At 34.7% G+C, this 14,288-nt stretch overlaps 4 protein-coding genes across 4 annotated transcripts; 2 read left to right on the top strand and 2 right to left on the bottom strand.

The window, feature by feature from the left end:
- The first annotated feature begins 4,519 nt into the window (after window positions 1-4,519).
- Window positions 4,520-5,134, top strand: LOC111808643 (late embryogenesis abundant protein At1g64065). Its single transcript, XM_023694758.1, has one exon. It carries the CDS (start codon window positions 4,520-4,522, stop codon window positions 5,132-5,134), a length of 615 nt encoding a protein of 204 aa, XP_023550526.1.
- Window positions 5,135-5,671: 537 nt separating this feature from the next.
- Window positions 5,672-6,546, bottom strand: LOC111808642. The gene is made up of 2 exons (XM_023694756.1): window positions 6,136-6,546; window positions 5,672-6,085 (listed from the first exon to the last, which is right to left on the bottom strand). Exons 1-2 carry the CDS (start codon window positions 6,544-6,546, stop codon window positions 5,672-5,674), a joined length of 825 nt encoding a protein of 274 aa, XP_023550524.1.
- A 420-nt stretch (window positions 6,547-6,966) lies between these two features.
- LOC111808641 lies at window positions 6,967-8,788 on the bottom strand. The gene is made up of 3 exons (XM_023694755.1): window positions 8,255-8,788; window positions 7,512-8,106; window positions 6,967-7,397 (listed from the first exon to the last, which is right to left on the bottom strand). Exons 1-3 carry the CDS (start codon window positions 8,786-8,788, stop codon window positions 6,967-6,969), a joined length of 1,560 nt encoding a protein of 519 aa, XP_023550523.1.
- A 2,105-nt stretch (window positions 8,789-10,893) lies between these two features.
- Window positions 10,894-13,192, top strand: LOC111809209 (reticulon-like protein B2). The gene is made up of 5 exons (XM_023695600.1): window positions 10,894-11,395; window positions 12,024-12,204; window positions 12,285-12,426; window positions 12,538-12,607; window positions 12,706-13,192. The coding sequence occupies exons 1-5, from the start codon at window positions 11,197-11,199 to the stop codon at window positions 12,873-12,875; spliced, it is 762 nt and encodes a 253-aa protein (XP_023551368.1). The 5' UTR covers window positions 10,894-11,196; the 3' UTR covers window positions 12,876-13,192.
- The last annotated feature ends 1,096 nt before the right edge of the window (window positions 13,193-14,288 follow it).

The raw sequence follows: 14,288 nt of genomic DNA, 5'->3' as shown, positions 1-14,288 counted from the left end.
ATATATATATATATATATATATATATATATATATATATATATAGAATGTGAGTTCAATATTAAATTTTCAATTCCAACCTTTTAAGATTAAATGGAGGTTTCCTTTATATTATCTTATTAGAAAAAGACAAAGACTATATATTTACTAATATTTTTAGTCCAATAATGCATGTCACAGTTCAAAGTAGCTCATAGTGCATAACTTTTTACAATTCTTATTTTAAAATTTAAGTATTAAATATAACATAACAGTGGTGTAAATACTTTAAAATAATAATAATAAAATATAAATAGAATGTGAACTAGTTGATTCAACAAAATCTTTTCTTAGACCAATGGTTCTATGATCAAGCATAGATGGTCAAATTGGGTCATATTGAAATGGGGTCTAAGATCATATGAGCTGGTTATGTTCGAGCATACGCTATTCATGAGAGTTTTATAATAAATAAATGTGTTCTTCTCTTTGGTAGGTTCAGAAGTTGGAAACCCGAGCGAAAAATTTAGAAATAGAAAGAAAGACTTCAAAATTTTGAAAATCAAACACCCTTTGAAAATTAGGAGTACTTCAATGATCCCGGTATTTGAAACATACACGAAGAAATTACCCCAACAACAGAAGAATAAGAAACAAAAGAAATTAGTTTATTTTAACAAAAGTAAAAGAAAAATGGTTAACAATATAAGAAACGTGTCAATTTTGAACCGTGTTTATTGATTTTTCCTTACCAAAAAAGGAAAAAAAAAAAAAAAGTTCCATTAATTCTTCAGTCTTATTTGTTGTGCTTTTCTTTTACTTAAAAGTCCCATTATCAAAAAGTTTCTACATCAATTGTCCTTTATCGTCATTTACCATATTTGAGGTCAATTGCCCTTTGTATGGTCGTTTAGTCGGTCAATTCCCTCATTACAACTGGCTTCTTAGGGCGGTGCCGTCACCATGTCTGACACGTGGCTCCTTGATTTAGAGGGATTGGGTTCCCTAATTTCACCCAGAGTGTTCGTAGTGTTAGTGGATAAGATTGAGACATTTTTAGAGATAATTATGGTTAAATAATCAATTTAATATAACTCAACTTTCTTACCTAATAAGAAAAAAAAAAAGAAAAAAGAAAAAACGACCTGTCTTATTTGTTGTGCTTTTTATCATCATTTAGTCGGTCAATTCCCTCATCCCTTAGTTGGCATGTGATGTGGCGGTGTCGCGTATCAAGCTCCTTAATTTAGAGGGATTGGGTCCCCTAATTCCACCGCAGAGTGTTAGTGGATTAGATTGAGACATTTTTAGAGATAATTGTGGTTAAACAATAAACTTAATATAACAACCATAAAATTTTAGATTAAATTAATTTTCGTTAAAATTGAAAAATAAATCATAAAAAAATAATTATAAGCACACCGACTTCAGAATCGGGGAGGAAGAAGGGCATTTAGGATATTCTGTGAAATTTAAAAAAAAAAAATATATATTATTTTTTGGTTATTAATTTGGAAGGACTTTATGAAACATGTCATTTAATAAAATTAAATGCTTTAAATTTAATTGTCTTTTGACAGTTTCTATCCTTAAATTGATAGAGATATTTTCATATTTCCTTTTCTTTTTCTTAGATATTTCTTACAAACTACAAATTTCTCTATTTTTCTTAATTCCAAAAATTCTATATTTTTTTCCCATTTTAGGTAAATATCTTTACTTAGAATATATATATATATATATATATATATATATATATATATATATATATATATATATATATATATATATATATATANATATATATATATATATATATATATATATATATATATTCATTTAATAACTTTATTATACTAATTAAACAACATTTATTATCTCCAAGTTATATTCAAATTTGTTTAATTAAAAATATTTATATTTAAATTTATATAAATTACCGTGATTAAATCAAAACTTTTTTTTTACCTACCGATAACACATTCAAATAATGCACGTTTTTTTCTTAATATTTCAAATTGATTAATCTTCGTATCTTTACCCTTTATTATCACAGTAATATTTTAAAAAAATATATAAAATATTAAATTACAAGTTTAACCTTTCTTTTCTTCAAATTTTAAATCAATTCTTGATTTTTTAATTTTATGTCTAATAAATCCTTGAAATTTTCGTCAATTAATTTCCGACCTATTTAATATATATATATATAATATAATATAATATAATATGTTTGACTAAATCGCTGTGAATTCAAAACCATAAAACCTGACTTAAATAACCCTAAACCCACAAAACAGACCTCCGCCGGCGCATTCCAAAACTGACCTCTCCGATTCCCATTCTCTCTAACCGTTGTTCTCTCTCCTCCCTATAAATTCCTCTCTTTCTCTCTCCAAATCCCAATTCCCAAAACCCTTTTTCTTCTTCTTCCTGTTCTTCTCTGCAACAAGAACAAGAAATTCCGTTCAACAATGGCGGACGACAGCCAGAGCTTCCCAATAGCGCACTACCAAGCTCACCACAAATCCGACGAAGAACAACACCGACATCTCACCACATTCAAAGCCCTAAAAAAGGAACGCTCCAACAAATGCTTCATCTACGTCTTCTCCGCCTTCGTCTTCCTCTCCGTCGCCGTTTTAATCTTCGCTCTCATCGTCCTCCGCGTCAATTCCCCTGCTCTCCACTTCTCCTCTCTCTCCGTCGCCAAATTCTCCCTCTCCAACACCAATTCCTCTTCTCCCTCCCTTAACCTCACCCTCACCGCCCAACTCGCCGTCGACAATTCCAACTTCGGCCCCTTCAATTTCGACCACGCCTCTGTCGGTTTCATCTACGCCGGTGCCATCGTCGGCCAGACCACTACCGGCGCCGGCAGAGCCAAGGCCAAAGGCACCAAAACCATGAATGTCACCGTCCATGCTTCCGCCAAGAACATCAGCGCCAATTACAACAATTCCCGGCTGTTGAATCTGAGTAGCTTCGCGAATTTGAGAGGCAGAGTCCGATTGATTCATATTTTCCGGCGGAGGGCCTCGTCGGAGATTAGGTGTTCCATGATCCTGGATTTGAATACTCATCAAATTCAGCATAATTGGGTTTGCGAGTAGCCATCAGTATCGGAATCCATGAACTCCATGGCCCCAATTAGTTATTGAATTCTTAAATTCATTTTATTTTATTTTTCTTACAATTTTGGAGGTTTTCTGATGTAAATAATACTCTTATGCTTTATTATTTCATATAATATATATATATATATATATATATATATATATACATATTTTAATTTGATTTTTTTTTTTAAAAGCTATGTGGTTAAGGAATTTAGTTATAATTATTATATTTTGGGGATAACTTGTATGGGTAATAAATGTAATATTGGATAAGTTATGGAGTATTAAGAAATATTGTATAATTGCAATAATGAAGTAGATTAATTAATTTACATTTAATTTATTTTTTTTTTTTTTTTTTTTGGCAGAGGCAACTAGGCGTTGAAGTTTCAATTATTTACATATTATTTCAAATCTTTTTGGATTAATTAATTAATTTATGGGAAAATTATACATCAAGCTCGGCCTACTCCGAGAACACTCAATTTAGTCAACTTTTGTTTACATCTTGCTCACGAGTTAACCTATGCTTATTTACTAAATACTGTCCCGTCATTGTTTCTTCTCCTGCCTTTTATCTTCACGCGACATTGCTCCATTAGGCGAGAATACCGTCATTGTTTCTTCTCTGAACAAAGTTCACGACTTGTAGGCCTTTTATCTCCATGCAACATTGGTTCACGACTTGTAGGCCTTTTATCTCCACACAACATTGCATACCTCCATGCAACATTGCTCCATTAGGCTTTCGCTCATTGTGAAAAATTCCCCACTACGGCCTCTCATAGGAATCTGGGAGTGTCTCCATCTCAATGTGTAAAGTGAACGCTTCTTCTCCAGAAAAAGAAGTTCACGACCCATAAACCTTCTACCTCCACTGTCATTGCTCCATCAGGCTTGACCCATAAACCTTCTACCTCCACTGTCATTGCTCCATCAGGCTTGACCCATAAACCTTCGACCCATAAACCTTCTACCTCCACTGTCATTGCTCCATCAGGCTTGACCCATAAACCTTCTACCTCCGCTGTCATTGCTCCATCAGGCTTTTGCCCATTTCGAAAAATTCTCCACCGCCACCTCTTGTAAGAGTCTCGGCTGTCTCAATCCCAATTACCAATGGGTAAAATGAACCAAATTGGTAAGTAGGAGAATTGGACAATTAAATCCTATTAAAGAGACAAGNAAAAAAAAAAAAAAAAAAAAAAAAAAAAAAAAAAAAAAAAAAAAAAAAAAAAAAAAAAAAAAAAAAAAAAAAGCTTTGAAACGTCAAAAGAAAACGCTTAAAATTACAGCAAATAAATTAAAACCACCGTTTTGTTTCATTAAAAACACCCAATTTATCACACCCCATTCCACTTCCTTCTATAAAACCATTCCCTTTACAGCCACATCAAATCCCCTCCTTCTCCAGCCGGAATCAATGGCGGCCGGCCAACCTCCCAACGACCGACCGGCCACACTCCGATCAAGGCGCAAAGCATCAGAGAAATGCATCAACACCTTCTGCATTTACCTCTTCGCGATTGCCGCTGTTGCCTGCATCGCCGCTTTGATCCTCGGCCTTGTCGTCGTCCGGGTAAAAACTCCCACAGTGAAATTAACCTCCGTCACGGTAAAAAATCTCCACTACGGCTTTTCACCGACCCCTTTTATGGACGCCACATTAATCGCCGAAATCACAATGGAAAATCCCAATTTCGGGGAGTTCAAGTACGAGGAAGTAACGAACACCACATTGATTTACTACGGCGTGGCGGTCGGAATCGGCGAGGTGAAAACGGTGTCGGTAAATGCCAAGAGTAATAAAAAAGCGAACTTTACGGTGAAAGTGAAACCCAATTCGAGCTTTGTTGACGTGGATTACTTCAGCCATGACTTGGCGATGTTGAAGACGATGAATATGAGCTGCATCGCCGAGTTTAAGGGAAGGGTTCGTTTGTTGAAATTGTTCAAGGAGAAGAAAGTTTCTATGTTGAAATGTACTATGAGCTTGAATTTGAGCTCCCATGGCGTCCAAAATCTCGCTTGCCAATAGAGGAAGAACAGGATTTGACTTTAAGGGTTTGTTAATTATTATTTGTTTTTGTTGGTTTTGATTATAGGCTCAAGGGTATCGTTTGTAATTACGATGTTTTAGTTTGTATGGCATAACTTCGAGTTAGAATCATAAAAAATGTCTCGAGAGTTTCATGGTGATCGACTAGTCGGTCAATATGAGGCGTGCTCAACTAGCCAACTTGACTTTGGTACCAACGGTCACAGTTGAACTATTTTGAGACTCACAAAGTGATTGTGCAGTACTTGCACTCGCACTCGAGTGAGTCAGGCAGATAAAAATCGAGTTGCTCGTGGCACAAATGACCCGTGATTTGGCCTCCTTGTTTGTGAAAATGGTTTAGAAAACGAGGCTAAGCCAGCAAATAGCGACGAACAACGAGGACATTGATGGAGTACAAAGAATTAACAATTATTCATATTCCCTTATCGTACATTGACCAATTCATAAATGAATGCTTCAACGACCCGATTAATTAGGAAATACATTAGATGGAACAAGCTTGAACCATTGGCTTTATGGGTCTCCTTGACATTGAGAGTCACTCAGACACGTGCACTTGTTAGTCACAATTAGACGAGAACGAGAAGGAGTTTGCAAGCACAAGGCTTGTCCTTGTTCATCAATGGTGGCTAGTTGAAGCTTCGTGCTTGAAGCGTATTTCCAAGCACTCTGTCTGCTTGAGCAATCTCGGGAGAGAATTGGATAGAGCCCATCTCCGACGGCTTTTAAACACAATATAGATCCTGCCAACCTAATTGGTGCATCGTCTTCTTCATGGTTCCAACGATTAGAAGTCTTACAACTACCGATCGTTAGTTGATGCTTTTTGTTCATTCGCACACATTCACCACTCGAAGGATGGTATATTGTGAACGATGTTGTCATATTTGAATTTGGATCTGTGTTGAGAGCAACCGTTGTTTGATACTTGAATTAGTATGGAGCAAAAATTGCAAAATGAAAGAACGAAGACACACCTGGGATTTGCTCTTTAGGGTTTGAGCCGCCAAACGGATTCCTTGTAGCCATTCTTGAGGATCGAAATAGCGATCTCCAAAGAAGCCATTGCCATCATCAACACTGCAACACCATCTAGGTTGACTTATATGATTGTCCGAAACTACCATGATTCCATGTACACCAAGTGAATCAACTACTGCTTCATATGCCTCAACGAGTGTCAAGTTCAATATAGAAGGATTGTTTCTGGCTATGCCTGCCATGGCCTCTTTAAAATCGAAGTTCTCAAAGGATTGTTGAACAGTCAAGTTGGCGTGGCGTGTGAACATGTGGATTGAGTAAGTCAAACGCACACAATTGAAATGCAACTTTGCAACCGAGGCGGCGATATTATCGAGCGGCCTGAGATGAAGGCCCTCTGCCAACATGGCTTGCATGTGCCCTGGCCAATTTACGCACATTAACTTCACACGTTGGCCTGTTGTGGCATCGACGATCCACCTTCCATTGGTTGAAAGAGGCGACGAATAGGCCTTGAACGTTAACAACACAAAAACACAAACTAAAACAATATTTTTCCGTTCTTGTCCAGTCATTTTGGCCTTGCTTTGAAATTGAATGCTCTCGAGTTGGATGATGATGCAAAAGAGACCGNACTATATATTTATATTTAATATTTTTTGGAATAAATATTAAAAAAAAATTATAAAAAGAATATTATCTTCAAAATCAAAGAATTTATTTTTAAAAGAAAAATGAGGTTAAAAAAATAAAAAATAAAAACTCTATCGGTGGAAATATCGTTTATAAACTTTGACTTATTACAAAGATCTAAATTTGAAGTTCAATTAACTGGGAATTACATTGGACGGGACAAGCTTGAACCATTGACTTTGTGGATCTTCACGACACTCGGCATCATTCAAACACATGCAGTTCTTAGTCACGATTAGACCTGAAGTAGGATCACTTTGCAAGCACAAAGCTTGTCCTTGTTCGTTAGTGGAGGCTAGTTGAAGCTTCGACTCTGTAGCATATTTCCAAGCACTTTGTTGGCTCGAGCAGTCTTCATTGAGAATTGGAGGTTGCCCATCTCCTACCGCTTTTAAACACAATTTAGATCCTACCGACCTCATTGGTGCACCATCTTTTTCATGGCTCCAACGATAAGAATGGTTACATCCACCAAGTGCTAATTGATTTTTTTCATTTGTTAGTACACATTCACCACTAAGAGGATAGTACATTATGAACGATGTTGTCTGCTTTGAACTTGGATCTGTTGTTAAAGAACAATCATTATTCTTGGATTAGTAAAAAAAAAATGTAAGACCTAAAAAATGGGAAGAAAATAATCTTAGTTTTTAAATAGAAAAAAAAAAAAAGGTTATACCTTGAAGTTTAGTTTGTAAAAGCTCGAACTTCTGAAGGAAATTGGGCTTTTTTGCACCGGTAAAATTGGAATCTAAGACGCCGTATGTTTCCTGAGAATTTATCATACCGTCACGACGATAGTAACTACCTTGTAAAGCCCATAAGGCCCAATCAAAATCATTTTCGGTAAGGTAGGTAGAAAAGCAGTTCAAAAATCGATTTTGACCCTCATCTGCGCCTGTTTGGTCGATCCCAAATTCACTCACCAACAATGGCGTTGAGTTTTGTCCTCTCACAAGAAACCCTGCTCGGTCTTCAAATCCTTGATTGCTACTAGCACAGAATGTGTTTAATGGCTTCGACATCCAACCACGACCATTATGTGAGAAAGAGTACAAGTGAATCTCAAATACAAGCTTGTTGTCTAAGTTGAACCCCATGGGTCTGTTTTTCAAGAAGCCGAGATCAGTGTCGTAGCTTAGTCCCGAAACTACAACTAAAACATTTGGGTTAATTTGGTGAATGAGCTTAGCTCCTTCACTCATGTATTGATACCACACGTCCTCTTTTTGGTGTCCTCCTCGCAGCTCGTTTCTCAAGCTCATTGCTACCACCTTTTGCAAATATATTATCGTGGAGATGGTCAAAAATCATATAAAATAAAACTTAATGTGTAAATGAAAATTTTCAAACCATTAGAACTAATAGCGGTTATNAAAAAAAAAAAAAAAAAAAAAAAAAAAAAAAAAAAAAAAAACATACGTGAGACTTGTTCTTTAAGGTTTCAGCGGCCAAACGGAGTCCTTGTAGCCATTCTTGAGGATCGAAATAACGATCTCCAAAGAAGCCATTGCCATCGTCATTACCACAACACCATCCTGGTTGACTTACATGATTATCCGAAACGACCATAATTCCATGTGCAGTAAGTGAATCAACTACTGCAACATAAGCTTCAACGATTGTCATGTTCAAAATAGAAGGATTGTTTTGAGTTATGCCTGTTATGGCCTCTTTCAAATCCAATTTTTGAAAAGATTGTTGAACAGTCAAATTAGCGTAGCGTGTGAACATATAAATTGGGTATGTCAAACGCACGCAATTAAACCGCAACTTCACTATCAAGGCAGCAATATCATCAAGCCGCTTGAATTGAAGGCCCTCCACCAACATGGCTTCCATGTGTGATGGCCAATTTACACACATTAACTTCACACGTTGACCTGTTGTAGCATCGACGATCCATCTTCCGCTGGTCGAAAGAGGCAACGAGTAGGCCGTAAAAGCTACCGACATAAGAACACAAACGAAAATAATAGGTTTCCATTGTTGCCGTATCATCTTGTTCTTGCTTTGAAATTGAATATTCTCGAGTTGGACGATGGTGCAAAAGAGACACTTCTTCGATATTTATAGAAGGCATTGGAGTAAGATAAGAAATTATAACGAAGAAATGATGACAGTTCAATCTAAAGCTATCAAGGTTGTAGATTGTAATTAGGTCAACCTAAGTTTTTTTAAGATTTAGTTGTATGTACAGTGTGAATTTTTCTTTTTTCCTTGGGGCCATTAATAAATGGATTACCAAATGTTTATTTATTTATTTATTTATTTATTTTGCTTCTAGAAAATTAATAAACAGTTTTTTTTTCTTTTTTTTTTCTAAATTATGAAATTTTTTATTTGTTTCGAAAATATTCTTAACATTTTAAAAAATAAAAATATATTTATCTATACTTCATATTTCGCTTAAAGTCATTAAAAAACATACGTCCATAAATAATAATTTTTTTGAAAAAATAAAAGTCAAACAGTATTAATATTATTTTAAAAGTTTATGAGTATTTTTTTATTGGACTATTAATTATAATAATATTTTTAAACTTTTTTAAAAAAAATTAAAAAAATTAATAGCATTTTTTTACAAGTTTTTAAAATAAAATATTGCATTTTTTTTTTTTTAATTTAATCTCAACTAAATAAAATGTTAATTAGGTAATTTTCAATATAATTCTTATTTAGATTCATTATTATTTTTTTCTCTCTTTTTTTTCTTTTCTCATGCCATTCGACACTTACCAAAATTTAGAGTTGGAAAACTAACCTATGGTTTGTCCGTACCAATTAGAACATAACACGTGGGCTACATGCATGGATGAAATTGGAATTAAATTTTGGTATACTTTTACCTAAATATCATATTACAAGTGAATATTCCTAATTTAGTATTAAAATATTAACCACTTTAAGATAGTTATTTTGATAAGAATAAAAATACAAATTTAGAAAATTAATAAGAATGAAGCTGGGTTGTTTTTGAAAAATAACTAAATTAATAAATATATTCTTATTATTCGTAAAAATAATAAAATTTATGTGTATTTTTTAAATATGTTATTGATTATATACTTATGAATAATTTTTTTTTTTGTTACTTTTTAAATTTTAAGAATAAAAAATTTAAAATATTTTTTAAACCGGTTTGAAAGTTTAAATATATTTTTGAAATAAAATAATAAGATTTTTATCTAAAACTACATTTTTTTTATTTTTTTTTTATTTAAAAGCATTAGTGAATCTTTTGAAATTTTAAAAGTATTTTTTAAATAAAATACAAAAATTAAATATATTTTTAAACCCCAATCATAATCTATTTATACCAAAATCTTAAATTCATCCCTTTTTGGGGTTTAGTGTCTTCACAGACACTTGTTCTTCTGTCTAATTGATGCAGGGTCTTGCGTCCTCGCTAGCACTCGTTTCTTTCTCCAATCGATGTGAGGTCTCATAACCCATCTCCTCGAGGCCAACGTTCTTGCTGGCACGTCGCCAGTGTCCAGCCTCCCTATTGGCACATCGTCTGGTATTTGACTCTGATATGATTTATATAGCTCAAACTTACTGCTAGCAAATATTATTCTTTTTGTGCTTTCCCTCGACGTTAATGCATATGAGAGGGAGAGATTTTCATACATTTAAAGAATGTTTCGTTCTCTCCCAAATAAGTTAAATCATTTGAAAGACACTAACCTAGACAAGAAAAGCTCGATAAAAAAGAGTGCTTTTAAATTTAATATATTTATTTTTAAAAAATGCATTAAAAACGCCATTATTGAAATAAAAAACTGAAATGATAATTTTATTTTAAGTTTGGATTATACAAAATAAAAATGTCAATTGGAGGATTAAAAAATTTAAAAATCAAAGAAAAGAAAAGAAAATCGGGAGCGTCCGTAGAAACCACGTGGCGGAAGATAAAAGGGGGAGTGGGTTAAGAAAGGGAGCACGTGGAGTGGAGGGAAGTCACGTGGTGCGTGAGGGGATTTAAATTTTGAAATATGAAGCAGTGAAGATTCTGTCGTCAGCAAAAGGCGACGTGTTCGAATCGCAAGCGATTTCTTAATGGAGTCTTCGTTTGGGCTCTTACCTTTGTGGCTATCAATGGAAAACCTAAAAATGAAGATGGGGCTCTAAATCTGGTTCGACCTCTTTCGACGGCTCAGATTCCTCATTCATGATTCATCCTTTGTTTATATAGACACAGACGAACGGAGAGACACCGCGCTCTGGGGGAATAATCAACCTTCGTAGTTGTGGATTTCTCTGAGCGGAACGGGTTTTGATTTTGGATCGGTTCAGTTTTGGAACCATTTTTGTAAGTGCTTTTTTGAATTTGTTGAAGCGCTTGTTCTTTGGTAGTGGTTATGGCCGAGCATCACGACCACGATGAGCCCAAAGGTGAGTCGTTGATTGATAAGATTTCCGGGAAGATTCACGCTCATGATTCCTCTTCTTCCGATTCCGACAATGAAAAGGTTGACACTTCTGGTTCTATTAAATCCAAGATTTATCGTCTCTTCGGTAGGGAAAGGCCTGTCCACAGGGTTTTCGGTGGGGGAAAACGTAAGTAATTTTTTCGTTATTTTGTCTTCGTGGAAATGTTCCTCTGCCTGATTTCCTGGTTTTGTTGTATAGATAAGTTNTTTTTTTTTTTTTTTTTTTTTTTTTTTTTTTTTTTTTTTTTTTTTTTTTTTTTTTTGTGTGTTTCGATTTGAATGCATGGTTTTGATTTGTTTGCTTCTAAGATGATTAACTGTTTGAGGAAATGGATGGATGTTGAATCCAGATGATCTTATTTTTATATTGATGTTCTTCGCTGCTTCGGGAGCGATTTATGGCGTCTGAAGTGGATCGGCGTCTCATGGATAGTTCGTCTTTTATTTTATGAAACTTTTAGTTGAGTTTGTAGATCTGGATCTATCTACAATTTTAGCATACGCTTTCAGTTGATCCTGTTTCATCCTCCAATAGTTGGTTTACAATCATGCATGACATTTCGATTTTTCAACTTTGCGATGCGTATTAACACCTTTTATAACTTCAAAATAGTGTCAATTGTTCCTCTTCCTGATTCATTATAGCTTGAAATTCAGTCTATGTAAAGAACATTTTGATGTTACGGAATGAATTTTCATTGGTGTATCTAATGAATCATTGCTTTCCCTCTGCTGTTTTAATCTATTCTCTACAGCGGCTGATATCTTCCTTTGGAGAAACAAAAAGGTATCCGGTGGAGTTCTAGGAGGAGCAACAGTCGCATGGATTTTGTTTGAGTTGCTTGAATATCACTTTCTGACCTTGATTTGCCACATTTGTATGGCTGCTCTGGCAGTAGTGTTTTTGTGGTCCAATGCTTCTTTCTTCATTAACAAGTAAGTTGTTCTAGCTTGGCATACGGTTCACCTTTTGAATCATCATCGCTTAACTGTATGCCGACACCTTTTTCGTACAGGTCTCTGCCACACATTCCTCAAGTTCACATTCCGGAGGAGCCAGTGAAAGAGATCGCCACTGCATTGAGAGTTGAGATCAATAGGGCCATTGCTGTCTTGAGAGAGATCGCATCAGGAAGGGATTTGAAGATCTTTCTTTCTGTACGTTAACTTCTACCTCTTGGATATTGTTCTTGATTTAGTTCTGAATCTAGTATTCAAAAATAGTTCAAATTTAGTTCTGAATCTTGTATCCATAATTTTGTTTGCTAGGCAATTGCTGGTTTGTGGGTTCTGTCCATTGTGGGAACCTGGTTCAATTTCCTAACCTTGCTGTACATAGGTGAGGAAGTTTTCAGTGTGAACTTCAATTTCAATTAGTTTTGTTCTCTCCAGTCTTGCATTTTAGTGACTTCTCGTTGTCGAATCAATGTGTAACAGGAGTTATTTTGCTCTTCACTGTACCTGTGTTCTACGAGAAATACGACGATAAGGTGGACGCCTTGGCAGAGAAGGCAATTGCAGAGATCAAGAAGCAGTACGTAGTATTTGATGAGAAGGTACTTTCTAAAATCCCAAGAGGACCTCTGAAGGACAAAAAGATCGCTTGAGAGACGCCCCCGACCCGTGGTAGTAGTCCTGTTTTTTTTGTTGTTGTTTTCAAAATATGCATTTGATAGGCTTTTTCTTAGTCATTGGCGTCCTGAAGTTTCATCCATGAAAGAATCTGTTCTTCTTTTTCTTCTCTTCTCTTCTCATCAGTGGGTTGGCAATGTGGATTAATTTATGGATTGCGGATACTACACATGATTTTGCTATAATTTTATAGCTCTCCTTACATGTTAAGCCTTAGTGAACCACAAATTTTAGGGATGTTATACTTAATTGACAGTGGGTTTCATGTATAAAGTGAGAGTTGTTTCATTCATCTGTTTGATTTGGTTATTTTGGTGCATGATTTCTTCAAATTCTTCCCTTTTGTGAAATCTGTTTATGGGTTTTGATCATTATGGATCATATTGTGTGTCAAAGTTTTGCTGTTCCTTGCACAAGCTTGGATCATGTAGCAGCACTATAGAGTTGAATTTAGAAGATAAAAAGGCATATTTGATGTGATAGGGAGGCATGGTATTAATAGTTTCTTTCCAACTGCTAAAGTAAGTTTAGTTGCATCATTAATAAGAGCACATCATAAGAAAGGTCCAACATAATTAATAATCATCACGTCTATGTATTGTTGGATGATGGAAGTCCGGAATGATCATGGGTTTATAAGTGAGGAATACTAATTCTATTGGTTCGAGGCCTTTTGGGGAAGCTCAAAGCAAAGTCATGGGAACTTAGGCTCTAAGTCTAAGTCTAACATGTATAACCTAATTAAAGTCATGGGAACTTAGGCTCTAAGTCTAAGTCTAACATGTATAACCTAATTAACTGTGACTTTATTCTCTTTATTTATATATTCAGCTAGACACAAACTTTAGTGTCGGCTTCCGTGATGCCTCCTATGATGTTATTTATATTATATTTTAACTTAAAATGTAACTTTTGAGAATTTATGGGTTAAAATGACAGGATGATTGGGAAGGGTAATTGATTTCTAAGTACTTTTTCAAGTTATTAAGGTTTATGGAAGTTGAATAGGTAAAATAGTAATTATTATGCTTTTGGAAAAATTTTAGTTTCTGCTTTTGAGTAAGGCAATTCTATACCAACACAGTGTTTTGTTCTTGTTCGTTTATCTATTTTAACATAAAAGTTTATGAAGAAAAACTTAATTTTCTTTCTAATATTCTTACACAAATTTCTACTTCTGAGTATTTCTTTAAAAAAAAAAACCATTATTCATTTATTGGGAATGTATACCTGAATTTATTATTTGTTGGAAGGCAATTTGCCTTGTATTTTAGGCCTTCCTTTTTAATATAGAAAACTTTTTAACTCAAGAAATAAACAAAGAACCGACCACATATGAAGCCTCGAGGACGAACCTCCTATATATTTAGAATCTTTTTTTTTTCTTT

This window comes from Cucurbita pepo, chromosome LG13 (genome assembly GCF_002806865.2).
Source record: "Cucurbita pepo subsp. pepo cultivar mu-cu-16 chromosome LG13, ASM280686v2, whole genome shotgun sequence".
NCBI lineage: Eukaryota > Viridiplantae > Streptophyta > Magnoliopsida > Cucurbitales > Cucurbitaceae > Cucurbita > Cucurbita pepo.
The sequence above is the reverse complement of the archived record's forward strand: the minus strand, read 5'-3'. Positions and strand labels throughout refer to the sequence as shown.